The sequence below is a fragment of the Triturus cristatus genome, chromosome 7, assembly GCF_964204655.1.
Source record: "Triturus cristatus chromosome 7, aTriCri1.1, whole genome shotgun sequence".
In the NCBI taxonomy this organism is placed as follows: Eukaryota; Metazoa; Chordata; class Amphibia; order Caudata; family Salamandridae; genus Triturus; species Triturus cristatus.
Genome location: NC_140590.1, coordinates 1,736,486,693 through 1,736,512,498, shown reverse-complemented (window position 1 = coordinate 1,736,512,498; position 25,806 = coordinate 1,736,486,693). Strand labels below are relative to the sequence as shown.

The window sequence follows — 25,806 nt, the reverse complement described above, 5'->3', positions numbered from 1 at the left end:
GAGAAACCGCTTAGTGTTTTAAATTCAACATTTGAGCATGAAGAAATTAACAGTCCTTGCTATTTAAATCAGGAAAATGTGAACCAGTGTCAGGAAAAATAATTAATTTCCCTGAGTAAGGAAACAAATACATGTGCAGTAACTACACATGGTAGACTAACCGATTTGGCTCAAAAATATGAAATTAATGTTTCAGGAAGTTTTCCATTTCAGAAAAGCTTTAGGGTACACATGAGTGAAGAGGCAAATGAGACAATGTGTTCTTCAGAAATGCAATTGCACATTGCAGAAACGAAATATATTTTTAAATGCAATGGGTTTGAGAAATTAGGAGACAAGTGCACAAGAAAACATGAGAAGAAAAAGAAACCACCAGACCTAGCAAGGAAATTGGATAAGAAAAAGAAACCACCAGACCTAGCAAGGAAACTGGATAAGAAAAAGAAACCACCAGATTTAGTTGAGGAAAATAATAAGCAGAATGAGGGAGAAGCTTTTGCTTGCTCATTGAGAGAAATTGTGGGAGAAGTGCATGTTCATGTGCTACGGAACAATAGTGAACTTGCAGAATTTCTGAATACATTCCCGAAATTGAGAGACAAACTTATGCTGTGGTCCCCACAAGTTGATGGATTTATCGAAATTTTAAAGGAGTTGTGTATTAATTTGGAAGTGATTTTTGACACTGCCATGCAAACTGAATTATGGTTTGAATCTAAAGTTGTGGTGCAAAGGCCAGGTGAGGAGACAGTGAAAAATGTTTGCATGAATGCACCATCATTTTCTCTTGTTGAGAAAAATGAAGCAGTGATTACTTTTCTGAAGGGCAGAGTGCCAGCAAAATATGTTAATTGGGTACAGATTACAAGAACAAAACAGGAGCTAAAATTGGTTCATGAGTTTTGTGAAAGTGTGTGTTTAATGTTTCAGCACCACAGTGGTAGACAATGTCCAGATGCCACTAGCATAATATTCTTTGTGACTCAGGTGGTTATTGGTTTAATATTTTCTGATCAGATCAGTGTGCACATACAGCAAAAGCTGATAGAATGGCATCTGAAGGATGAAGGTTACTATTGTGCTGAACAGGGAATGAAGCCAAAAGAGTTTGAAGAAAAACCTATGATGGTACAGAGAAGGTTTGCACGGAAACGTTTTCAGAATAAGCTGTTTGCAGAGAATAAAATTGTGGTACAGGGTGATGTTTCACAAGCAGTGGTAAAAAGTGCTCAAGGAAGATTTGGTGTTCCACAGGATGGAAATAAAGGTGTTTTGGTTTGTGCAAATTCAGGTATGGATGTTGTACTGCTGGAAAAAGTGTCCTTTTGCCATCTTTGTGACAGATTTGAGCACTGGAAGAAGAAATGTAAATTTAAACATGATGCAGGAGTAGGAAATGTGCAAAAACAGAGAGAAATGCAGGTGCAAGAGGTGCCGGCTCAGCAAATGCAAATGTCAGTTCAGAAACAGGTACCAATGGCAGGAATTTTTCAAGCCCAAATGGTCCCACAAAATATGGAAAATGGTCAAATTAATTTAAATAAGTTGTCCAGAGCAAATGTGAATTAGTTCCAGAAACAAGGCCTGGCAGAAAAACAATTGTTTTGCAAATTAAACAGCACAGATTACTGTACACCAGATAATGTTGATTTTCAGATTCCTGATGAGGATGTACATTTTAAAATGGCCCAACAAGAGACAGCTGTAGCATTGTTTTCAGAAAAGACAGTTGAAAAATTACCTTCTGATTTGAAAGCAATAATAAAAACAGAAATAAGAGTGCTCACAGAGAAGGATGTCAGATTAATAAAATGTGCAGATCATGTCTTATTCAAATTAGAATTAGATGACATGTATTCAAGAACAGCATCAGTTGCAGGAATTTTACCAATAACAGGATTTTTGATGGAATTGATTGGAAGTTTATGTAACTTTCTGATCACAGGTTCGCAGAAAGTAAATGAAAAGAACAGATTAGAGCAGGAGATTAATAGCATCATTTTTCCATGTTGTCCTGTGGTACCGAATCCAGCCAGTATATTTTTTCACATTTCATGTGCTGAAGAATGGCTTACTGTTATTGATTTTTGCCAAGTTCATGTCACAGTGCCATTGCATGAAGCTAGTGAGGAGTACTGTCAGAAAGAAAATGAATGGCTGGGACACATCATTGGAAAGGGAGGTAGAAAGGTGTCACCAGAGAGAGTGGAAATAATGGTGAACAACCTTTACAACGCAACTTTTACACCGCACTACCATTACAACGAAACTATTACAACGCGAAATCTGTTACAACGCATGCCATTACAACGCATGCCATTACAGCGAAATGCACTAGATGGCGTGCTAACATTAGAAATAGTGTAGTTTTACTATCCAAACACCTTCCCTACTGCAACGTGGACTGGAGTTAGAATAGTAAATTATACATTTCTAATGTCAGCACTCCATCTAGTGTACGTCGTTGTAAAAGCATGCGTTGTAAAGGCTTGCGTTGTAACAGATCTTGCGGTGTAAAAAATGCGTTGTAACGGCATGCGGTGTAAAAGCATGCGTTGTAACGTAATACATCCGGAAATAATTTACCAGATGAATCCACCTCAAATTCAGAAAGAAGTCAGGAAGTTTTTGGGAATGGTTAGCTGCTGTAGAGAGTGGTTGCTAAACCTTTCCCTAGTGGCTAAGCCTTTACTGAGGCTGACACACAAGGATGTGTCTGATCCGCTTCCATTGGACAACAATTGCACAAAAACATTCCTAGAGTTGAAAGAGAAAAGGTGTCGCGCCCCGGCACCAGGAATGCAAGTTTATTTAAAAGAAAATACACCGATGTGCAGTGAGAGGGAGGGCTGCGATCTATCAGTGCCTGTTCAAAAACATGAAAGCGTTCAAAGGTCTGTGACGTATTTCCCAATGACCTTTGACCCCAACATCACAGAAATGCCCAGCTGCCTTAATTTAGTAGCTGTGGTAGATGTCAGTCATAAAAAGAGTGAGTTTATAATAATGGCATTTCCAATTATTGTAATGGTTGCTTCCTTTGTGGAGTTGATTTGGGTAAACATTGTGACCAAGAAATGTCTAAATTCAAATGTATTTAGCTTACTGCCAGCAAATGAAATTGTTTGTGATCAAACTGAACCTAAATGTTTAAATGTCATGAATTTCTGCCTGAAACCAAAGTTAGACTTTAATGGTGAACGTCTGATTCAGCCCAACCATTTTGTAGATGGACCATATTTGAAAGGTAACAATGACACATTAGGAGCAGCACATGCTGTGCTTCCTATATATTATGTTGTCAAAGTTTCATGGCTGTCAGCAGTTACCTCAGCCCAAAATTCGAGATTGATTGCCTTTACCATAACACGCAATATAATTTCTCAATTGGGAGTCACTGTTGTCCTGGGAAAGAGAAATGCTAATTCAGTTGTACACTATTGTATCCTGTTAGTCTCAAATGTGTTATTGCAAAAGCTGATGCCCAGGTATAGATTGCCGGTTTCTCTAAAATCAGATCATAATTAGGTCTCAAAGATGATGAGTGCAAAACCACAGACTGGACAAGGAGTTTCAAGCATAATAAAGCAACACAAAGGCAGCACAGAGTTACACTTTGCAAAAGACTGTGTTTCAGTGTCACCAAAGTTGCTTGAGTTTTTACATGCAAATGCACTTGTGAAAAACACAGATGTAAAATGTAAATGTAAATGTAAAAGAGCATTTATAGAGCGCAAACTGTCACTCCGCAAGGAGCCTCCTGGCGCTAAAAGGACGGAGTGAAGAAACTGAAAAGGGAAGAATGTCAGGGCGAAATTAGATTAGTGCAAAGCAGAGGTCATCTGGACATTTATAAACCCAGGTTTTGAGTGCCTTCCTAAAAGACGTCTCTGATTGTTGCATACGTAGGGCAGAAGGGAGTACGTTCCATGCCTTAGAGCCGAGATAGGCGACTGTTTTTCCGCCTTTGGTGGTAAGTCTGAAATGGGGTGGTTTTAGTAAATTGGCCGAGGAGGATCTGAGGGTCCTGGTAGTAATGTAGGGTGCGAAACGAGCTGCAAGATATCTGGAGCCTGTCCGGCGAGTGGCTTTAAAGGTGAACAGAAGCATCTTGAAGAGAATCCTTTTATGAATAGGGAGCCAATGCAGGGTGTTTAGAGCCGAGGATGCTGATGAAGTACGTGGAAGCCTGAGAACCAGGCGGGCCGCAGCGTTTTGTGCTATTTGTAGTCTTTTAATTGTGGATTTGTTAGCCCCGGCCAACAGGCTGAACAGATGAAAATACTAGCCATTTCTGTGAAGGTCTGACTGATGTGGAGTGTGCAGTTTGTCATCAGATTGCAGCTGCTACACAAGATCTACATAATGAATGATGCCAAAACTTTGATCTGAGAGATGCTGTGAAATGGAAAGGCCTGTTCCAAATGATCCTGGCAAAGACTGTTGTGAAATGTGGTGGCCTTCCAAATTGGGTGCACGCCTCTCACACGTATGGTCCTGTGTCCCCCTGATAAAACAGCCCCTCTTCAAGAAAAGATGCCAGCAGTGGTCAAAAGTCCACAGAAGAGGGTCAGTCAAGCTGTAAGGGAACACACAGAGTTTGAAGCAGCACTAGAAAAAACGGAGGTGGCACTGGGAAAGCAAAAAGTGGGAAGTGACTCAGATGAAAGCAGTGTCCAAAGGGTGAAAGAGTCAGATGCAGCCTCTGAAGAAGAAATTAGTGCTGTGGGCCTACGAGTGGAGGTAGGAAAAAGCTGGCTGAAAGGGAATCCAAAAAGTTTGCAGTGGTCCCTTGAAAAATCAGTTGCACCCATAGCTGAAACATCTGAATCTGATAAAAGTGAAAATAAAAGTGAAAGGCTTGGATTGGAAAAGTGCACGGAATTGATGGTGCTCTGTCAACGTTTTTCAGCACCTGAGTGGTCAAAATACATGGAAAAAGTAAAGGATGCCACACTGTTTGAGCCACCCTGAAGGCAAGCAGGTGACACGGAGCCAAAATTTGCTGAAACAAATACATGAGAACTGTCAAACTGTTCCAAGAAGCTACTTACAGAAATCTGCACAACAACATTTGAGCTTGGCCATATATGATCTGCTTACAGACCAAATTTGTGTGGCCTTAGAAATAGAGGTAACAATGTTATATGCTCAGCTTTTGTAATAACCAGTGATAAACAACATACTAATTTAGTAGGGTTTTCATTTAGACACCTATGTACTAAAGATGAGTAGTAATATTTTAGGTAGAGAAAAAAATATATTTGACTCAACTAATGATGTGGTTTTTTTTTTAAACAAATGTAACATGTGAAATTAAATTAGTGTGATAAATTTCAAAATCATTTAAGGTACAATGATTTGATATTTATCAAAAGGGTGAATTGATGGAGCTTAGATTTCACCTATAAAATGTATGCATTATTATATGACAAACAGCTGCAGACATGAGTTTTAAAATGGCACGCAGATTGTGGCGCAAGCAAGATCAAAACATAGGGCCTGATCATAATGCTTCAGTTTGGAGGTGCTTTCATGTGAAAACATGCTGAATTAGTTGAACAGCCATGCTTATATGTGATTAATCCATATGTAATCTCACTATAGAATGCACATTAATTTAGAAAATGTATTTGTACTTTTAAAATGTTATCATGTATTTTTGCAAGAGTAGAAATGTGCTGAATTGTGTTTCACAGTGTAGAAAACCACGTGATTTTAGTTTGCTTTAGTGGACTAAACTGAAACATTAGTTTGGAATGTGCTCCTCTTTCCCCAGCAACTTTCAAGGAAAGGGCCCTGATAAAAAATCCTGCCTACAGCTTCCTTCGACCTTCAAAATGTTGCATATTTTTGTAGCCTGTTTAAACGTGGAGAGAAGAACACACTTTTTTTTCATAAATCACACGACTGAAATTTGAACAGGAACAAGCCTGATTAATGACGTATCCAGTCAGCTCATGGGGAGATGATGTGTCTTGAAGTTATGATTGGACCACCTATGAGGACTGAGCACGTGAACTTTTACTTGAAATATGGCTTACAAGAGGGAGGAGTGCCTTTTTGCCTTGCTTTTTGCCTCTCTCTTCTTTTTTCATTTTTCTGAGGGCCACGCCCAGTTTCTGTGCTGGACACAGAGACAGGGAGGGGCTGCATTCTGTGGGGGCTATGGTGCAGCTTGAGACAGAGACCCAGACTAGCACAGCGAAGCAGAGGCAGAGGGAAAGAGCTGAAAGGATCAGAACAGATTTAGATTTTAGGTGCTAAACTGCATTTATTTCTCTTTATGGGATATTTTTGCCATTATTAATTATTGATTAACCTTGTAAGACTTACTCTTTTTCTTAGAAATGCTTTAAGAGTGTTGACTGACAATTTGCGCCACATTTCCCTTCCTATATGTGATGCTTATATGCAGACTGTAATATGTTCTGTATTAATGCTATTTTTCCTATTTTTCAATTCTGTAACCTGATTGATATTTGACTAATGAATAAAGAGTCAGAGAACCTTAACTTTTGACTTAAAATAAAACCTTTTAAAATAACTCACCACTCTCATTATTGCCTCTAATATTGTTTGCATTTAATTTCATATATATGTAATGTCTCCTATTTGGTGAAACACGGTCATCAAAAGATCCATCATTTTTCACCCTTTACAGCGATAAACCATAGGTAATGTGGTTTTGAATAGGGAAATTACCAGGTAATTACCGATAGATCATGCTCAAGACAGCTTTTGCATTTGTTCAGCTGTCGAACATGTAACAATTGCCTCAGGATAAGAATGCCGACCCCCTCTGCTCTCAGAATGCAGCCAAGTGCTTTGTAGTCGCTTCATCCTTTCTAGAGGCAACTTCTAAACTTTCATTGTGCTTCAGCAGATGCTGTCACTCACAGAAAGGGACCACAGCCCTATGCCACAGTGGGGAGAAGTGAAATGTAAATAACACTGAAACAGCGTTTATAGTATATATATTACATATTTTTGGGGATAATCAAAAGGTCCTGGTTAACATCAAACTCCATTAAAAATAGATTTTAATGCTATGAGACACCCTCTGGGAAGTCAATACCCTCAGATTTGTACGTTTGTTTTCTTAAATCCATTGTCATAATTCTGCTGATTCCAAAAACGTTCCTTTCTAGTTAGTCATTTTAGTGTGTGATGTTTTCACTGGACTGCACACGGCAAATCCACTCTGTGATTTGAGTACCGAGGTGTATATATCAAATTTAGATCTTATTGTGCAAGTTACCACGGTGTGCAGTCCACTGTTGAGACAGGCATACTGTTGACTCGACCTAATGGTATAGGAGACATGAGGGTCAATCTTTCCACTTCCGGGCTCAGCCCTGTCGAACGCTGCCTCTTCATCTGAGGCTTTGAAAATGACTGGGTTAAATGTAGGAATTACCCAAATACTCATATCCCAAACCTCTTCATCTATCAAGTCTTTGCCACCTTACTGACGTCATATATCACAGTGAACTTTTCCTGACTCTGCCCCAAAGGACCATTGACTGATTCCGCACCCCAGTTTTAGCATTGGGACTTTAATGCCATCTCATGCCCACAGTTATATGCACCACCTCCCAAAGTGCTCTGAAGCCACCATAGGGTGGTTAACCCCTTTACAAGCACCAAATAAAATAAACAAAATTAATAACAATGTCAGGTTTACCTGAAGTTCTGTTGAGATCATAAACACTTTCATTCCTGGTTATCAGTTTTTGCCTTTCATGATCCAGCTTCCAGACTGATGCAGGAGTTGAGTCAAGAGAGAAAAGAAGGTAAACATTAGAGAGTTCATGTACTGTGGATGTGAGCAGAAGATGTGAAGCAGAGGTGCTCACTCAACAACCGTCTAGTCAGTTCAAAGCTGTTATTATCCTGACAAACACCCCCCCCCCCCCTTTTTTTATAGACATGTATTGCTCTGGTCTTCTGCAAGATTCTGTAAACCCAAACCACTTCTAACATGCAACACCAGTTGCTTTTACTTAAATCCAATCTCCTTTATTTCAATCCCCAGAATGTCCCCCTTTGTGTTCCAAAATGTTCCTTATTGCAACACAATACTAGGATAATTCTTACGTCACAATATACTGATTACTACACTGAGTGGCTCCGACATCTGCAAGAGTTGTTGAAAAGCTGTGAGATCATTTTCCCATGCATGGTGGAAATAGTTCAGTGTGGAAGAGTTCTCGAAATAGGATTTTGATTTAGATGGTCTGGTAGTAGGAAAAGCTGTACATCCTTCTCTAAAGCAATTCTGAATGATGTCCCTGGCACTTTGAATCTGAACTCGGATGATAGCGAAGAAGCAGGTCTGAAGAAACTGGAAATCATTGGGAATCCAGAACGTTGAAGATTTCTAAGTAAAGTTGATGCTACTGTACAAAGCTGAACATAAACAAAGCCGGAGAATAAAACAAAAGATGCTTATACACACTGTTGTGGTACAGTCATATAATCTATAGCAGGATTTGATTCTATAAACAGATGTTATTTATCTTACTAACATGGTGCAGACACATTTCTGTGTTCACTATGTGAAAATATTTTAATAAAAGGCTAACATAAAATAAAGCTCTGAATATTGCTAGAGTGCCCTCAGTCCAGCTTGGTCTAGCTGTGCAGTGCGACTCTCATCCCAAAGTCTGACATATACAAGTCCAACAAATCACAGGAGGACTGAAGTGCTGCTCCTACAGAGCGAAGTCTGTTCAGTAATATTTGACCCAGAATAGGCAGGATGTCTTTGGGCTGAGAAACGGAGTGTTGTGAGTGACCCAGTATGGTCATATACTCAATCAAACCTCACAAGGTCTCTAGGCTCTGGAGATACTACTTGGTTGTTTTAGACAGGGAGACCTGTTTCACTTGTGAGAGGTGTGTCAAGAGTACTCAGAAACAGACCAATTGTTTTCCATATTCCCAAGATGTGGAGTGTAGTACACACACATTCACACACACACACACACACACACACACTCACACAAACACACCAGTGGCGGCTCCTCCGCCAAGGCAAGGACCATCGCCCCACTACTTTGCAGCAGTGAAACAAAGGAAAAAGAAAATGATAATACCTCACGGTTATTATCATTTTTTTTCTACAGCTGTGACAGCTTTGTGGGTGGGGCGGGGCTGCTCTGATGAAGGAGAAGCAGCAGGAGGTGTGGGTGCACACTGCAAGTGTGCATGACTGTTCGGCCAGCAGTCTGAGGAGTGGAAAAACAGTCATGCACACTTTGCATGTACTCCACCTAGGCTGCATTACAGCCTGGGTGGAGAACATGCCCAGGCTCCCAGTCCCTGGTTGAGTCTCGAACCACGACGCTCAGACTAATCACAACACTGCATTGCAGAGTTGTAATTGGCTTAGGGGAGCGTGGGTGTTTTCTGTTCCGTTTCGACCGGGAGAGACAACGGAGGAGAGACACAGCGTGGAGGTAAGTGTTTTTTTTCTTTTTTTACACCTCCTTACCCCCCCGTACCGCTGTCCTACCACCCCCGACCCATGTCGGCCGCAACTGACACACGCGTTACTGATTATCCACAGCTTTCTTTCCCTATTGTTCATTCAATGACTCACTATTCCTTGAGCTTGCGAGCACTGATATAGTTGGGATTGAACACTGGTTTACATAGACTGTAAATTACTGTGTGCCCAAACATAGAATTGGCCGGTTTCAGGTCGCCTATTATTAGGATGGTCCTATGTATGAGAAAAAGAGGCTATGCCCTGGCATCTAGAAAGGCATTATCTGCATTCCACTGGAAACCACAATTCACCTTTATGGGCCTCATTTATGAGGCCCCTTGTGCCGTCGGAAGGTCACCTTTTATGACGTTCCATGGCGCAGGAGCCTGCTCTACATTTACGAGGCAGCACTAAGCCACTTTCCCTGGCTTAATGCTGCCTCATAAATATCTTTCCCTTTAACAAAGTTATCTGAAAGAAACACGTTAGTTAGATTCCTCACCTTAGAATATCCCCAGGCGTCAGACTGGATCCGGAAGATTTTTCGTCAGCAATACCCCTTGCGCGTCGCTAGCCGTCGTCTGCGGCTCCGCGTCCGTCGTTGGCGTCGTGCACCGGAATGACGTCGTCGGAGTACTTAGACGCCGCCCTCGCGCGCTGACGTCAGTTCTTCTTTTTTCCGCGCCAGTAAGCGCCGATTTGGGAGAGCTACCCCTTTTAGTCTTTTTTGACTAATTATTTTGATCCTTTTTGATCCTGTCTTCGACATCTGGTGCTGGTAGGATGCCTGGTTTTAAGGCTTGCGACGATTGCCACCGACTGATGTCGTTGACCGATCACCACCGCCGGTGCCTCTACTGTTTGGGCCTTGACCACGACGCGGAGTCGTGTTCCGATTGCAAGGCCCTGACATCGAAAGCTAGACGGGAGCGGTCCCGCAAGCTTCTCGAGCTTCGCCACTCGGCTCCGCGCCGCTCTCGATCCCGGTCCAGGAGGAGGTCCAAGGATCGGTCGCGGAGCCGCAGCCGACATCATCGCTCGTCTGGCTCGAATTCTTCGGGTAAGTCCAAGCGATCCAAGAAGTCCAAGAGGCGACACCACTCTTCGGACTCCCCTCGCCAGTCGCGAGACTCGGCCGAGGGTCAGGGTGGTTCCACCCCCGCGGCTCCGTCGGAGCCGCAGGTGCTGCGCACGTCCCCATACCCGCCGGTCCCTGGGACTGACGCAACACCGGCGGAGGTCAGTGCCTTCCTCTCAGCCATGAGGAGCCTGGCCCCGCCGTCGACGCCCGCTGGTGCGCCTTCGGGCCCCGCGGACTCGACTGGGCGACCTTGCACGCCGGCGGCTCCGGCCTGGGCCCCCGTCGACGCCGGTCGACCTCATCACGCCTCCTCTGCCGGCGTCGACACCGGTACCACCTCCGACGCCGACTCCGGTTGACGTCAAGCCCCAGTTCAGCCCCGTTCCGGACCCGGCGCCGGTGCGTCGCCGCATCCGACGCAGTTAGAGACACATTATGTCTATCGTCCGGCTCCGATCATTCCACCTGTTTATCAGGAATCGGATGAATGGGGCGACTGGGAGGGGTTCGAGGACCCTATGGCCGTTCAGGCTCAACTTTCGCAGGACTGGGCAGATGAACTGGGGGAGGCCAGTGGTCTGGATACCTCACCGGACATTGGATTCACCTCTCCTCTGACTGTGGCTTCGGAGGAGGGTGCAGCTTTTTCTGTGGTGCTGCGCAAGGCGGCCGCAGCCCTTGGGCTTGAGCTGCCGTGGCTGTGAGGACTAACATCCTCACTGAGGTGCTTCAGTCTGCAGCAAGCTCCACTGAGCCTCTGCTGCAATTCAATGAGGCCCTCACTGACGTTCTGCAGGGCACCTGGTCCAAGCCCTCCACAGTTCCTCCTGTGGATAGGAACGTTGCCAGGCGCCACCGCCCTTCTCCGGGCGACCCCAGTTTTCTATCGCAACACCCCACCCCCGAGAGCCTGGTTATCCAGGCCTCTACCTCCAAATCTTCCTTCCCGTCCGCTCCTCCGGACCGGGATTCCAAGAGACTGGAACAGTTCGGGAAGAAGCTGTTCTCCTCCCTTAGTTTGGGCCTGCGGTCTTTAAACACCGCCTGTCTCTTGGACCGTTATTCCCACTCCCTGTGGAATGTGGTGGACGACGTGCTGCCCCTGTGCCCGGAGGAGGCCCGGACACGACTTTCCCAGGCTCCGGCCGATGGGAGGGATGCAGCGCGCCATGCCATACGATGTGGGCTTGACACTACGGACTCGCTGGGTAGGGCGATTTCTACCACGGTGGCGCTTCGACGTCACGCCTGGCTGCGGTCCACGTCCTTTTCAGGGGATGTCCAGAGCACTCTCATGGACATGCCCTTTGATGGCACTCGCCTTTTTGGTGAGAAAGCGGACAGTGCGCTGAATCGCTTTAAGGACTCCCGGGCTACGGCCAAGTCCTTGGGCCTCTCGGCCCCGCGGTCGCAAGCTTCCGCTTTTCGCCCCTTTCGTGGCCAAGGAAGGGGCGCCTCCTCACGTCCGCCTAGCCACCAGCCGCAGACCCAACCTGCGCGCGGTCCCGGACGTGGTTTCCGCCGAGGCGGTTCTGGAGGACGACGCGGTCAGTCCACATCCACCCCGGCAGCATCCGCCTCAAAGCCTTCCTAGTCCGAGCTTTCAGGCCCATTCATCGCCAGTGGGAGGCAGAGTTCGCCATCACCTGCTCCACTGGCGTACCATCACTTCGGACAGGTGGGTGCTGCAAATCGTCCGAAGGGGCTACTCCCTCCCCTTCGAGACGACCCCTCCAGCCATGCCACCGCAGCACCACCGTATCTCGGAGGATCATTTGAATCTTCTGCAAGAGGAAGTTTCGGCCCTCTTGGCCAAAGAGGCCGTCGAGCGGGTTCCGAGCCCAGAAGTAGGTTGTGGTTGTTATTCCCACTACTTTCTGGTTCCCAAGAAGGGCAAAGGGGGCCTACGCCCTATCTTGGACCTCAGGAACGTCAATGCCTTCCTCCGGAAGGAACGGTTCAAAATGTTAACTTTGGCTTAGGTTCTAGCTGCCCTAGACCCTGGAGACTGGATGGTAGCGTTGGACTTGTAGGACGCATATTTCCACATCCCCGTCCTGCCGGCCCACCAGCGTTACCTGCGGTTCACGGTGGGTCAGGAGCACTTTCAGTTCACCGTGCTCCCCTTCGGCCTTACCAGTGCCCCTCGGGTGTTCACGAAAGTGATGGCGGTGGTCGCAGCTCATCTGCGCAGATCAGGGGTTCCAGTCTTCCCCTATCTCGACGACTGGTTGTTGAAGGCGGGCTCGCCCCAGGCAGTCGTTTCCCACCTCCATACTACGGCGGATCTCCTGCATTTGCTGGGGTTTTCCATCAACGTGCCGAAGTCACACCTGAGCACCTCTCAGAAGCTCCTCTTCATCGGAGCGGTTCTCGATTCGGCGCAGTTCCGGGTTTATCCACCGGAACAGCGGGTCCGGGATATTCAGGCCCTGATTCCCATCTTTCGGCCTCTATCCTGGGTTTCGGTCAGGCTAGTGTTGTGGCTTCTGGGGCTGATGGCCTCCTGCATCCTACTAGTGCATCACGCCAGGCGGCGCATGCGGGCTCTGCAGTGGGACCTGAAGTTTCAGTGGGCCCAGCATCACGGCAACCTGTCCGACCATGTCTTGATCTCGGAGGGCACTGCACAGCAGTTGCAGTGGTGGCACACGGACCGCGATTGGGTCACGGGCAAGAGCCTCTACCGGAGCATGTCGTAGTGACGGATGCGTCCCTCCTGGGCTGGGGTGGCCATATGGGAGAGGCGGAGATCAGAGGCCTCTGGTCTCCGGCGGAGTCTCGCCTCCACATCAACTTGTTGGAGCTGAGAGCGATTCGACTTGCACTGAAAGCCTTCCTTCCTTCTGTCCGGGGAAGTGTCGTGCAGGTGTTCACGGACAACACCACCGCCATGTGCTATTGCAACAAACAGGGCGGGGTGGGGTCGTGGACCCTTTGTCATGAGGCTCTGCGCCTCTGGACTTGGCTGGAACACCAGGGCGTCACCCTGGTGGTTCAACATCTGGCGGGCTCTCTGAACGCCAGAGCAGACGAACTCAGCCGCCGGTGCATGATGGATCACGAATGGCGTCTGAACTCCGAAGTGGCGCAAGGTCTCTTTCAGCAGTGGGGAGAGCCTTGGTTAGATCTATTCGCCACCGAAGAGAACGCGCAATGTCAGCAGTTCTGCGCGTTGGAATTTCCAAGGAGGCACTCGCTCGGCGACGCTTTTAGTCACGAGTGGAGTTGCGGTCTGTTGTACGCCTTTCCGCCTATACCACTTCTGCCCAGAGTGCTGAAGAAAATCAGGCACGACCGGGCCCAAGTCATCTTGGTGGCTCCAGACTGGGCACGAAGGTACTGGTATCCCGAGCGACTCAGTATGTTGACCGATCCTCCGATACGTCTGCCCCTTCGGGAGGCTCTTCTGTCGCAGCAGCAGGAGACGGTCCTCCACCCGAACCTGTCTAGCCTCCACCTCCATGCGTGGAGATTGAGCGGCGGCTGTTGATGCCATTTGACTTGCCTCCTGAAGTCTGTGATATCATTCTGGCAGCCAGGCGTCCCTCCACAAAGACGGTATACGCCTGCCGGTGGAACAAATTTGTGGCATGGTGCACAGCAAAGGCTGTGGGTCCCCTTTCCGCCCCTCTTTCTGAGGTTCTCCTCTTTCTTCTTTCTTTGGCCCAGCAGGGCTCTGCCTTGGGCACCTTGAAAGGTTATCTTGCTGCCATCTCTGCCTTCTTACGGCTTCCTGATCAGCCTTCTCTTTTCAAGTCCCCTGTTGTTACACGCTTTCTGAAAGGCATTACTCACACGTTCCCGCCTGTCCCTTTTGTAATGCCTCAGTGGAACTTGAATCTTGTTCTCACATTTCTAATGTGCGCTCCCTTTAAGCCTCTTCATAATTGTCCTCTTCGTCTTCTGACGCTTAAGACTGCTTTTCTGGTAGCCATCACCTCGGCTAGACGGGTGAGTGAGCTCCAGGCTCTATCATCAAAGCCTCCTTTTCTTTCTGTTCATCCGGACAAGGTTGTCCTTCGGCCTCGTCCTGCCTTTCTTCCAAAAGTGGTGACCCCGTTTCATGTTGGGCAATCTGTCACCTTGCCCACCTTCTTTCCGCCTCTGCATCCTTCCAAAGAGGAAGAGAGGCTCCACCGTCTGGACCCAAAACGTGCGCTCTCCTTTTATTTGGACCGCGCCACACAGTTCCGGGTGGATGACCAACTTTCCGTTGGATACGTGGGTGCTAAGAAGGGGAAAGCTGTGCACAAACGGACCATCTCACGGTGGGTCGTTTTGTGCATCAAAATCTGTTATTCCTTGGCAAAAAAAGTACCCTCCTGTTGGGCTGCGCGCCCATTCTACTCGGGCCACAGCGGCTACTACTGCTTTGGGACGGGGAGTCCCTTTGCAGGACATCTGTCAGGCGGCAACGTGGGCTTCGCTACACACGTTTGCCAGGCATTATTGCCTAGACAGCCAAGTCCGGAGGGATGGCTTCTTTGGCCGTTCTGTCCTCCAGGACTTTCTGGTGTGATCTTGGTTCGCAGACCCACCACCGGGGGTTGGTATTGCTTGGGTATCTATTCTAAGGTGAGGAATCTAACTAACGTGTTTCTTTCAGATGAACAAGTTACTTACCTTCGGTAACGATGTATCTGTAAGAAACATTAGTTAGTTAGATTCCTCACCGACCCACCCATCCTCCCCGTTCTGCGAACTGACATCTAGGGTTAAGGTTGTCCTTTCAGGCCCCTAGATTTTATTTTTTGGCACCAGTGTCGGTCTCTTGCATGGCTCTGTGTTCCTGGCGCGGAAAGCTATGTACAAGAACTGACGTCAGCGCGCGAGGGCGGCGTCGAAGTACTCCGACGACGTTATTCCGGTGCACGACGCCAAAGACGGACGCGGAGCCGCAGACGACGCCTAGCGACGCGCAAGGGGTATTGCTGACGAAAAATCTTCCGGATCCAGTCTGACGCCTGGGGATATTCTAAGGTGAGGAATCTAACTAACTAATGTTTCTTACAGATACATCGTTACCGAAGGTAAGTAACTTGTTCTTCTGCATAAAAGGGGCGTGCAATGGGTGTTGCCCAGAGCGTTCCCAGCATCATCCATGTCTATTTGACACTGCCCCAGATTTATGAGAAATCCTAACTCTGAGGCAGCGCCAAACACTTACACCTCCCCAGGGGAGGAGTAAGGGAGGCACAATGAGGAGACAAATATTTATTTTTCCTCGTTTATCTATGTGTGCTGCCTTCTGCAGCACACATAGAAAGAGGACATTTTTTTTGCGCAGGGTCCCTTTTTGCACAAAAATAATAATCCCTGCAGTGCAACCACCCTTGCTCCATGGTGCAAAGGTGCCTGCATTGGTGCACAGCAGTCCATTGTGCACCAGCGCAGGGGAAAAGGACAGGAATACACCGTATCTGATAGATCGGCGCATTCCTGCCCTTTTCTTTTGCCATAGAGTGGAGCAGCAGGAAGGCCTCCTGATTGTTATGGAACTCCCTGCCAACCACATTAGACAGAACTTTTAGTTTCTTCCACCTCAATTGCAAGCTCAAAACTTTCCTTTATAGTACTGGCCTCAAGGTTCACCAGCATCATGTAAACAAAAAAGAGTATAAATAAAAATGCATCTGTATGTACCTAAATAGAAGGGGTTTGGGGACAGCCCTTTTCATCCATTAATCGTCTCAGCTATCATTCACATTTTGCTAGCCTGGCTGAGGAGGGGTGTTACCCTGAAACCGGTCCTAGGATGCTTGTTTCCGGTCCAGGGAAGACCTGGCCTGGCAGTTCGGGCTGGACTGTACCCATGAGTAACAGGGTCAAGACTGATTTGCATATGGCTGGGTCTGAACCGGGGTGGTGAAGTGAGCTAAAGAACGATGATGGTTTCAACCCAGATCTGTGACTGGGGGTGAGTGTCTGAAAGTTTCAGCACTCCGTCCATCATTTCCTTGTGTTTGCTTTGTTCGCCCTAAGTTGGCAGGGTATGACCAGACGTCGGCCCCGTGCTCACTTTGCCACTGCAATCAAGCCAGCCTGGCAGATGGGGGGGGGGGAGGGGGGTGCATTACCCTGAACCCGGTCCCAGGATACTTGTTTCTAGTCTAGGGAAGACCTGGCTTGGCAGTTTGGACTGGACTATTCCCTTCAGGAACAGGGTCAAGACTGATTTGCCTATGGCTGGGTCTGAACTGGGGTGGTGAAGTGAGCTAAAGAACGATGATGGACTCAACCCAAATCTGTGACTGGGAGTGAGTGTCTGAAAAGTTTCAGCGCTCCATCCATCATCCCCTTGTGTTTGCTCTGTCCACCCATCACAGCATACAACATAAGGCAACAGGTCAGCCCACTTCAGCCATTGACTCTTACAGTGTGAGTGACAGCATTTTACCTAATCACATGTGCACTTTCTCCTAAATATTTGTTCACTTGAGCTCCTGTACTGTTTGCCCAATAATTTACTTTGTCAATTTGTTTCTTTGCATTCAATGCCTTTTTTGCTGGTTTTGTCATCTTCTGCGTTTCTGTTTTTCCGGTGAAGTCCTTTAAAACGTAATAGCTGCCGTGCCTGCTGTTAGTACACCACCCTGCTAGGAAGTACCCAACAGTTTTAATAAAGTTATATGAGATTTATTTTATTTCAAATGTTATTGTATGCATATTGCCAGCATGTTTTATTTATTTATTTTTTATTATTGTGACATATGCTCGCATTAAACAATAACTGAAAAATAGCATTTCACCAGGAAAGCCCAGACTTAATGGCTGGCCGACGCCTGCCCAATATGAAGGCAATTGTGTCCCATACCTGCGTTACCAGACAGCCTGGACAGTATTAATGTGCAATATCAATATGCTCAACATAATTTAGACTGAATCCCTAGAAGTTCCTAAAGTCCTTTCTCACCACTATTTTCCGGTATATTGAAAAGATCCTTTGTTCAGCGAGAACAGCTTTGTGACAGAGAGATCTGTAACCTTTGAGCATTGTCAGCACTTACTCCAGAGACCCAATCCCACAACAGCCAGCAACAGAAGGATGTTCAGAGCTCCTAATATCCACAGCGCTCCTCTGTGTGAACCGGGACCACACGGGACAGCTAGAAAGATGAAAGGGTGACAAGATAAAAAAAGATGAAGCCTGGACCCTGCAAGTATCTACAAATCCACAAAATAATAATGCAGTCATTGTTTTCAGATCTAGCTCGACAACTAGCAACACAGACTCCAAATGCTCATTTGAGTTATTCATCACAGGAATGTGCAATAGCATTTACAATAAATATATTCAAAGTGTTACAAATGCTTCAATATCAGTGGATCTTAGCCCAAAGAACTATTCACAAAGGCTATTATGAGTATGGGAAATAGTACTACAGGTGTACATTTTTTCATACTCTTGAGAAATCCAATTAACATATAGAAAAATGCCCTTTCCATCATTTTTGAGGTGCTAACAATAGGCCTTAAAACGTGCGCAACAAATAAATGTGCATGAGTTTCTTTCTCTGTAGAACAGAAACATAACGTGAATCTGTTTCCAAATGCTTCCAAAAATATGAGCAAAAACATGATTTTATGAATTACATTTTAAATTCGTAATTGTATTTCTGTTGAAAAGATTACATTAATAACTAATGTTTAGCGTGTTAACAAAAACATGTATCCGGATTGAAAGCTAAAGAAATGTGTTAAATTGAAAGTAAAATTTCTAGCTTCCTAAATATGTTGCTAACAAATGTTATTTTTGTTAAAATGTCACAATATATTTCTGTATAACATTAATTGGTCACACCAATATAAAGGAGCTTGAGTTTTTGGCATGAGTCCTCTTTTTCCCATACTTTTTTTTTTTTTAAAGGGAGATTGATATTAGAAAGTTTAATACGGTTCTCACTTTTTCCTGATGTCTTTTCCAAATTTCCTCTTATCAGAAATCTCATGAGATAGAAAACTTTTCATGATTAAGTACATATATATATATATATTCACTGAAAAAACCATAGGTTTCACACATGTTATAGTTAGCGGAAATTTTACTGATAAAAAAACCTGTGAAATTGCCCCGTTATAGTTAGCGCAGGCAACTATAACTCACGCGACCACAATCCTCTGCTGATGCTAATACTGTATTTAGACACTTATTTGCCCATGTCTTCTTCCATACATTTTTAGCTATACATATATTACAAATATTTTTTTTTCATAAAGACACATATGTCATCAGCAGAAGATTGCGGTCGCGTGAGTTATAGTTGCCTGCGCTAACTATAACGGGGCAATTTCACAGGTTTTTTATCAGTAAAATTTCCGCTAACTATAACATGTGTGAAACCTATGGTTTTTTCAGTGAATTTGCAAGGTTTTTTAAATGCTAATTCCTAACTATAACGTGTGTGAAACCTATGGTTTTTTCAGTGAATTAGTACGGTTTTTTAAATGCTAAGTTTTTTTCCCTTATAATAAGCCCTGTACATTTGGTGGCCTACGGCCACCAAAAGCACAGGGGGTGGGGTAAGTGTGGATAGTGTTTTTTTCCATTGTAATAAGCCCAGCACATTTGGTGGCCTTCGGCCACCAAAAGCACAGGGGGTGGGGTAAGTGTGGATAGTGTTTTTTTTATTTTTATTTTTTTACCGTACGCTTACGGTAAGCGTACGGTAAGCGTACCCCGCGAAATTGCCGAAAAAAAAAATAAAACCGTTTTTGCACTTGGGGGATGTTTGGGGACTCCCTCAACATGACTATGTGGGAGGGAGTTCTCAAAACAGCCCAGTAACATGTTTTTGGCCATCATGTTTGATAAACAACACTCAGTGCGAGAGACAAAATGGCGGCCGCCGCTTCCTGGTTTCGGCCGATTCGAATGTTTACTAAGATCTAAGAGCCAATCAGAATCGCGCTCGCGCACGCAACCGTACGCTTACCGTAAGCGTACGGTAAGCGTACCGTAAGCTGGCTCAGATATATATATTGATTTAAAGGCTATTTTCTCAGAATCTACTGAACAGATTTACACCAAACCTACAAAAGGCACTTCCTTGACCTAGGGACTACCTCTCTGCCAAATTTTGAGTAATTCTGTTCAGCCGTTCGGGCTGTAGCTCGTTCTAAAGGTCCTATGGAAAAATGCATGGGAAAAACGCGTTTTGGGACCCCCCTTTTATCTCAGCCCCCGCTTGACGAATCCCCCCGAGACTTTCAGGGTAGGAGCGGAGCGGAGCGCCCCACCTATTTTGAGAAATTCGCGAGGATTCGTCGACCGGCGCCAAAGTTATTCAAAATAGAATGTTGAGGTTTTCCTATGGAAACGTGGTCCTAACTATAACTACCTACTGGCTATCGCCAGTAGGTAATATATATATATATATATATATATATATTTTAAACATCTTTATTGAAAAAAATGCACTTCAAGGTTACAATATATGCAGGCGGAGGGTCCGCAATCAATAAGGAGAACAACATCTGTGGAATAAATTAAATGAAACATCATATGCAAGAAGGCCATTCCAGTGCACAGAAAGCAAGGTTCAACAAGCATTTACAATGCAATGGTCTCGGCAATATTATAGGTAGAGCTATTGGTATTGCTCATTATTTTTTTATCATTTTTGTATCCCTAAATAAATGGCATTGTCATTTCTATTGGCATTAGCTTTTTTTTGCATATGTGATACTGTGAGAAGTTGGCCTGGTATATGATGCTCACTAGTTAAAGTGATCACCTTGTACCATGCCAAGCAACCCCTATGGTGTGGTTGTAAGTCAACCTTTTTGGACTAGCTGCCCTAGTGGTAGCGTAGGCTAAGCAGTCTTTGAGGCTAAACTCGTGATGCGTGTTAAGCAAGCTGTTTTACCAATAGTAACCCCCTTTTATACCAATGAAAGGACACCACACAGATATATATTCAAAATATACATGTATTTATTTCTCAAAGTAACCCCTAGTCTCTTTATGAGCACAGGAGCACAAATCGTCAAACAAGATTATCACAGAATACACAGAAGTTGCACTTTATATGGATAGGCCCTGGTGGCCACTCGAACCATATACTAAAATAGTGGTATAAGTACCACGAACAGAAAAGGGAAAAGGCCTAGGGCCTCTAGAATCGCTGGGCCTACAAGGAGCTAACGTCAGTTAGTGACCAGGAGGTCCACGGGTGGCGTGTGCAGAGCAAATAGTCACACGCGGGCTCCCATAGGTTTCAATGGGTGCGTAAAAAGTACAAAGTTACTGCAAAAGGAATCTTCCGGATGACCTAGGAACTTAAGATTTGGAACACAGGCACTAGAGATGTATTACTACACATGGGCACCGGAGTACCAGCTTTACCTCACCCACAGGAAGCGGGTGCATAGGCCTCAAAGTGCGTCGGGTTTCTTCTATCTGTTCCGTTGAGCCTGGGACAAAGATGCTGCAGGCGGTCGGTCGGGAAGAGATGCAGTGGATCCAAGAGTGGATCGGAGATGTTGAAGACCTGTAAGCAGAGGGGACAGTGTTCACAGTCACTAGCCAGTGACCAGCGTGGCACCAGGTGGGTACCAGGCGATGTCGGGTGCAAACAGGTGATGAGGGGTAGCTTGTCTCCGCAGCCACGTGGTCCCTGAAGGTCGACGACGTCCAGGAGTCGGCTCACGAGCTGTCCCACGCAGGCTCTCGCTGTCGGCGGTGTCGGCGACTTGATCGAAGCAAACAAGCCTTGGCAAAAGCAATTGCAGGAGGATTCGGAAATCAGCTGTTGGTTCTGACCAGCAAGGTCAGAGGGATTGCTCCTTCGGTGTGGAGCAAGGGCCAGTCTGGAGCAACCAGACCAGCGGTGTTTGTCGTAGATTTCGTCGCCAAGATGGCCACTAGCCAGCGGGCCAGCAACCGGTTAGGCGCGTCGAGTGGCAAAATGCAGAAGGGCCCCACGCAGATCGTGGAGATGCTGGAGGGCTCACCTTTGGTGCAGATGCTGCTCGAGGGTTGGGCTTCTCAGGACCCAAAGCACAACTTGGAGGGAGCCTCGGTTGTTGCACTGGTCAGCTTGTCGTAGTCGTTCCAAGATGGCTGGCTCCACGTGTCTCGGTGCCTCCACGGGTCTCCTCTTTGCAGGGACTGTGGATCGGGCGGTGAGAGGTCTGGAGGTCCAGGTCTTGTCAGTCTCTGGGCTCGGGCTCCGGCGGGAGGCGGCGGCAAAGCAGACGGTGATTCGCTGGATGGTGCTTGCGTTAGCAAGGTGGTCACTCCCTGACCACAGGGGAGATTTTCTTCAGTCTTCTGTGCAGCAGAATGTCGAAGTTCCCGTCTTCTTCTTAGTTTCAAGTTGATTCCAGGATGTCTGAAGTCTTAGGACACAGCTCCTACCTTTATTCGGATTCTAGGGGCCGGACTACCTGCTAGGTCCCTCCCTATGGGTGGGACCAGGAAGGGGGGTGGTTACACCCCCAATCCTTTGTCCAGCTCGCCCCAGGCCCGGGACTGGTGTGCCCCAGGACCGGTTTGAACTGGCATATGCCCCGAGGCTCCTTGTGAGCCACAGGCATGTCTGGTTTCTTTCAAGCCCTACCTGACCAATACACAAAATCCTGTCTGGGGTGGTGCATGCACCTCCCCTGGCAGGAAACCCTTTGTCCACACCTCCCAAGCTGGAAGGACTCCCAGCAGCAGGAGGGCAGACTTGTGTCTGTGGTGGCAGCATCCATTTTGTGGAGCTGAGGCTATGTCTGATTTTACCCGGGTTTCAGGCACTGTACATGTCGTGTCCCTCTAGAAGGGTGGAATGCTAACCCCGTCGCCAGAATTGGCGAGGGGTTAGTATTCCAATTCGTATGACACCTTACTCGACATGTTTTGATAAAGCCAAACCAAAGATAGCATTTAACCGCGAGGTTCATAATGCACTTAAGAGTATATGGTATGACGATATCTGGAAACAGTAGAAGGAAGTTGTTCCGACCACTGCAGACAGGCTCAGCTCATGCCAGAGCACCATCTCACATGGAACCAAGCACTCTGCCTTCAGGATTGTTAAGGCCTGCCATAGGAGTGACTTATAGGTTACCAGGTGTCCCATTTAAGTTTAGGTATAGGTATACTACACCTAAGTAAGAGGTGATTACACCAACTTACCCCAGCTGAGTGATCAGCCAGTTGTGTCAGATTGTTAGGCCAAGCCTGGGGTGGCATAATACATGCTTCAGCCCCTGGCAGGCCTTGGATACACCAATGCCCTGGGTACCTAGTGTACACTGGTACAGGGGCTGACAGGGTGATCCAACCAATTGGGTATGTACCTAGGGTACATGGAGTCCATTTTACAGAGAGAGCAGATAGCCTGAGAGCCTGAATGGCAGGATCTCAGGCCAACTAAGTCGAAAAACCAGCTAGACACTAGGCAAAAATTTGGGGGTAACCATAGTCAGATATCCACCTTCCTACACAACCCCCCCCCAAACGAAGGGAGATAAGGCTGACCTTGACCAGGTAAGCCTATATTGCCCAAGTGGCCATATAAGGAGGAACCAGCACTGGCATGGTTACCCCCTGTCTCATGGTCCACTAAGCAATCCCTCACCCTAAGGGTATCAGAGGGTCTCCACCATAGGGAATCTCTACCTGTGGTGTGTCTTGGCAAAGTAAAAGGCTGGTGTTGAGATGGAGTACTGAAGTGAGTGTCCTCAAAGTGAGGCCTCAGCTTCCTCCAATCATCCTCCACCATGGATGCCTTTCTTTCTTTAACTGAGTTGCACTGTGCTCTCAGGGTCAGCCTCTGGCTACCTAAAGCTGGAGGCTGGGTCCCTTTTGTGGGCTTACTGGAGGGACAGGTCAGGTTTGGGGCCCTAAGGTCCCATGTTTGCCTGTGCCCAACAGAATCCCCCTGGGGGAGGTCCCTAACTACCTGTAAAGGAGATCCCTCAGGAATGTTTTTACCCATCACCTGACTAGGGCTACTAGCCAGGCAATCCTCATTCTTTTGATGGGGGGGTTCTTGTGGACAGGGGCCCTCTGGGGGTCCACTGGCCTCCCTGACCTCTGCAGCCCTGGGCTGACTGAGGCAGGGTAGAGAGAGGCAGGCTACCTGCACCAGACTGGATCCCACCTTGGAAGGGGCCACTGACATCAGAGGCTCTGCCAGGCCAGGCCTGGCTACCTCTGGGGCAGTTCCTTCACAAGGGGTGAGGTCAGATCCCTGAGGAGGCTGACCTTTTCCTAATGTCTGGGGAGAGGGAGACTTTTCTTCCTCCCCACTACTCTCAGTTTGTGTGGAGTGATCCATTGTTTCAGGCTTCACTACACCTATGTCAGTCTGAGTATAGGCTGAGACCATTACAGCCTTGCCAACCTTTTCAGGGGGGCACTCAGTTTGTGTTTGAGCTGTGACTGTCACAGCTCTGCCAGTCCCTACAGGGAAGTCTGTCTGTGCCTGGGCTGTGGCTACCACTGCCCTTCCAACCTTTTCAGGGAGGAAATCTATTTGGACAGGGGTTGTGAATGGCACAACCCCCCTACCCTTTTGTGAAAGGCCTACCATTTTAGAATGGGTGTCTTGTTCAACTCCAGCCCAAGCTGAGAGTTCTAAGTCATTCCCCAGTAAGCAGTCTACAGGCAAGGTTGGGGACACTGCTACCCTTTTAGGGCCAGTGACCCCTCCCCAGCTGAGACATACCTCTGCCATGGGATGACTGTTCTGTTTGCCATCAATGTTAGTCACCTGGTAGGAGAAACCGGGCAAAAGCTGCTCAGAGGGAACTAGCCAATGGGCCACCATTGTGATGCTAGCCCCAGTGTCTCTGTAGGCCTCAGCTTTTGTACCATTGATGTAGGGCTCCTGTCTGTACCTACCCAAAGTGTTGGGACAGGCAGTGAAGTTGGCAAACCCCATGCCACCATCACAGACAAGAGTGGTTGCTGTAGGGGAATTGGCTAAGCCAGGGTCCCCCTGTGTTCCCCAAGTAAACCCACCCAGATTTCTGGGGGCACTCCCACCACCTGGGGGATTACTGCTGACAGTAATAGGTGGTGTGACAGGAGTAATTGGAGGAACAGTTTTGTTTTTAGCCCTTGGGCAACCGCTGTCAGTTTTCCAATGCCCAGGAGTTTTACACTCATGGCAGTAGGGCTTTTTAGCTGTGGTAGAGGAGGGAGCTTGGGACCCACCACCCTGTGTGGAGTTTTGGGGCCCTGAGGAAGGTTTCTCTTTTTCTTTATCCCCACCCTTCTCTTGAGGCTTGGTGGTATCTTTCTTTTGGTCACCACCCTGGTTTTTAGGCCTGATCCTGGTCCTGACCCATTTATCTGCCCTCTTTCCCAATTCTTGGGGAGAGGTCAAATCTGAGTCTACCAGGTGTTGATGGAGAAGCTGGTTTTGACAATTACTTAAAATCTGCTCTCTCATCATCAAATTGTACAATCCTGTATAATCAGACACCTTACTTCCCAGCAACCAACCCTCCAAAGCCTTAGTGGCACATTCCACATATTCAGACCAGTCCTGAGTCTGTGTCTTCTGGGTGTCTCTGAACATTAACCTGTACTGTTCAGTGGTTAAGCCTAACCCATCAACTAGGACACTCTTCAGGACTCTGTAATTTCTGACATCCTCTTCTCTAACAGTGAGGAGTCTATCTCTGCCTCTCCCCTCAAAGGAGAGCCATAAGATTGCTGCCCACTGGTCTTCAGGAACCTGCTGCACTTTGCAGGCTCTCTCAAGAGCAGTCATCCATTTGTGGATGTCATCCCCACTTTTGTAGGGGGGCACAATCTTGGACAGGTTCCTATTGTCAAAGACCCTATCTTTGTCCCTAGGGACATTGCTGCCACCAGTGGGTATAGACCCACTCTCTCTATGCTGCCTAGCCTTGCTCAGTTTTTCTTCCATCAGGGCTACTTCTAGCTCCTGCTTCCTGATCCTCAGCTGAGCCTCTTGCATCTTGGCCTCATGTTCCCTCCTCTGAGGGGTGGTCATCCTTCTCCTGGAGTGACCTTGAGAGCCTCTAGAGCCATGGGAAGCATTGGAGTCACCTGAGCGATTCCTTTGCCTTCCAAGCCCTGGGTTAAGTCCACTGGGGAGATCCAGTGGGTTGACCCCACTGTCAGTCCCCAATAGCCTTGGTTTAGCTGGGCCAAGTATAACACTTGGCACTGGGCTAGTTCTCCCTTCATCCTCACTACTGTCAGTATCCTTTTCACTCTCATCCTCTGTGGTAGGCATCCCATCTAAGGGGTGACTAT

General features: G+C 46.9%; 1 protein-coding gene across 1 annotated transcript in view; it reads right to left on the bottom strand.

Moving 5' to 3' along the window:
* LOC146812943 (killer cell lectin-like receptor subfamily B member 1B allele C) overlaps positions 1-25,806 on the bottom strand; it is a 99,805-nt gene that overhangs the window by 34,130 nt on the left and 39,869 nt on the right. Inside the window, exons 2-3 of the mRNA XM_085619984.1 lie at positions 17,588-17,686; positions 7,688-7,762 (exon numbers count right to left, since the gene is read on the bottom strand). Of these exons, the coding sequence (XP_085476110.1) occupies positions 7,688-7,762; positions 17,588-17,686 (174 nt within the window). The remainder of the gene's footprint in view (positions 1-7,687; positions 7,763-17,587; positions 17,687-25,806) is intronic.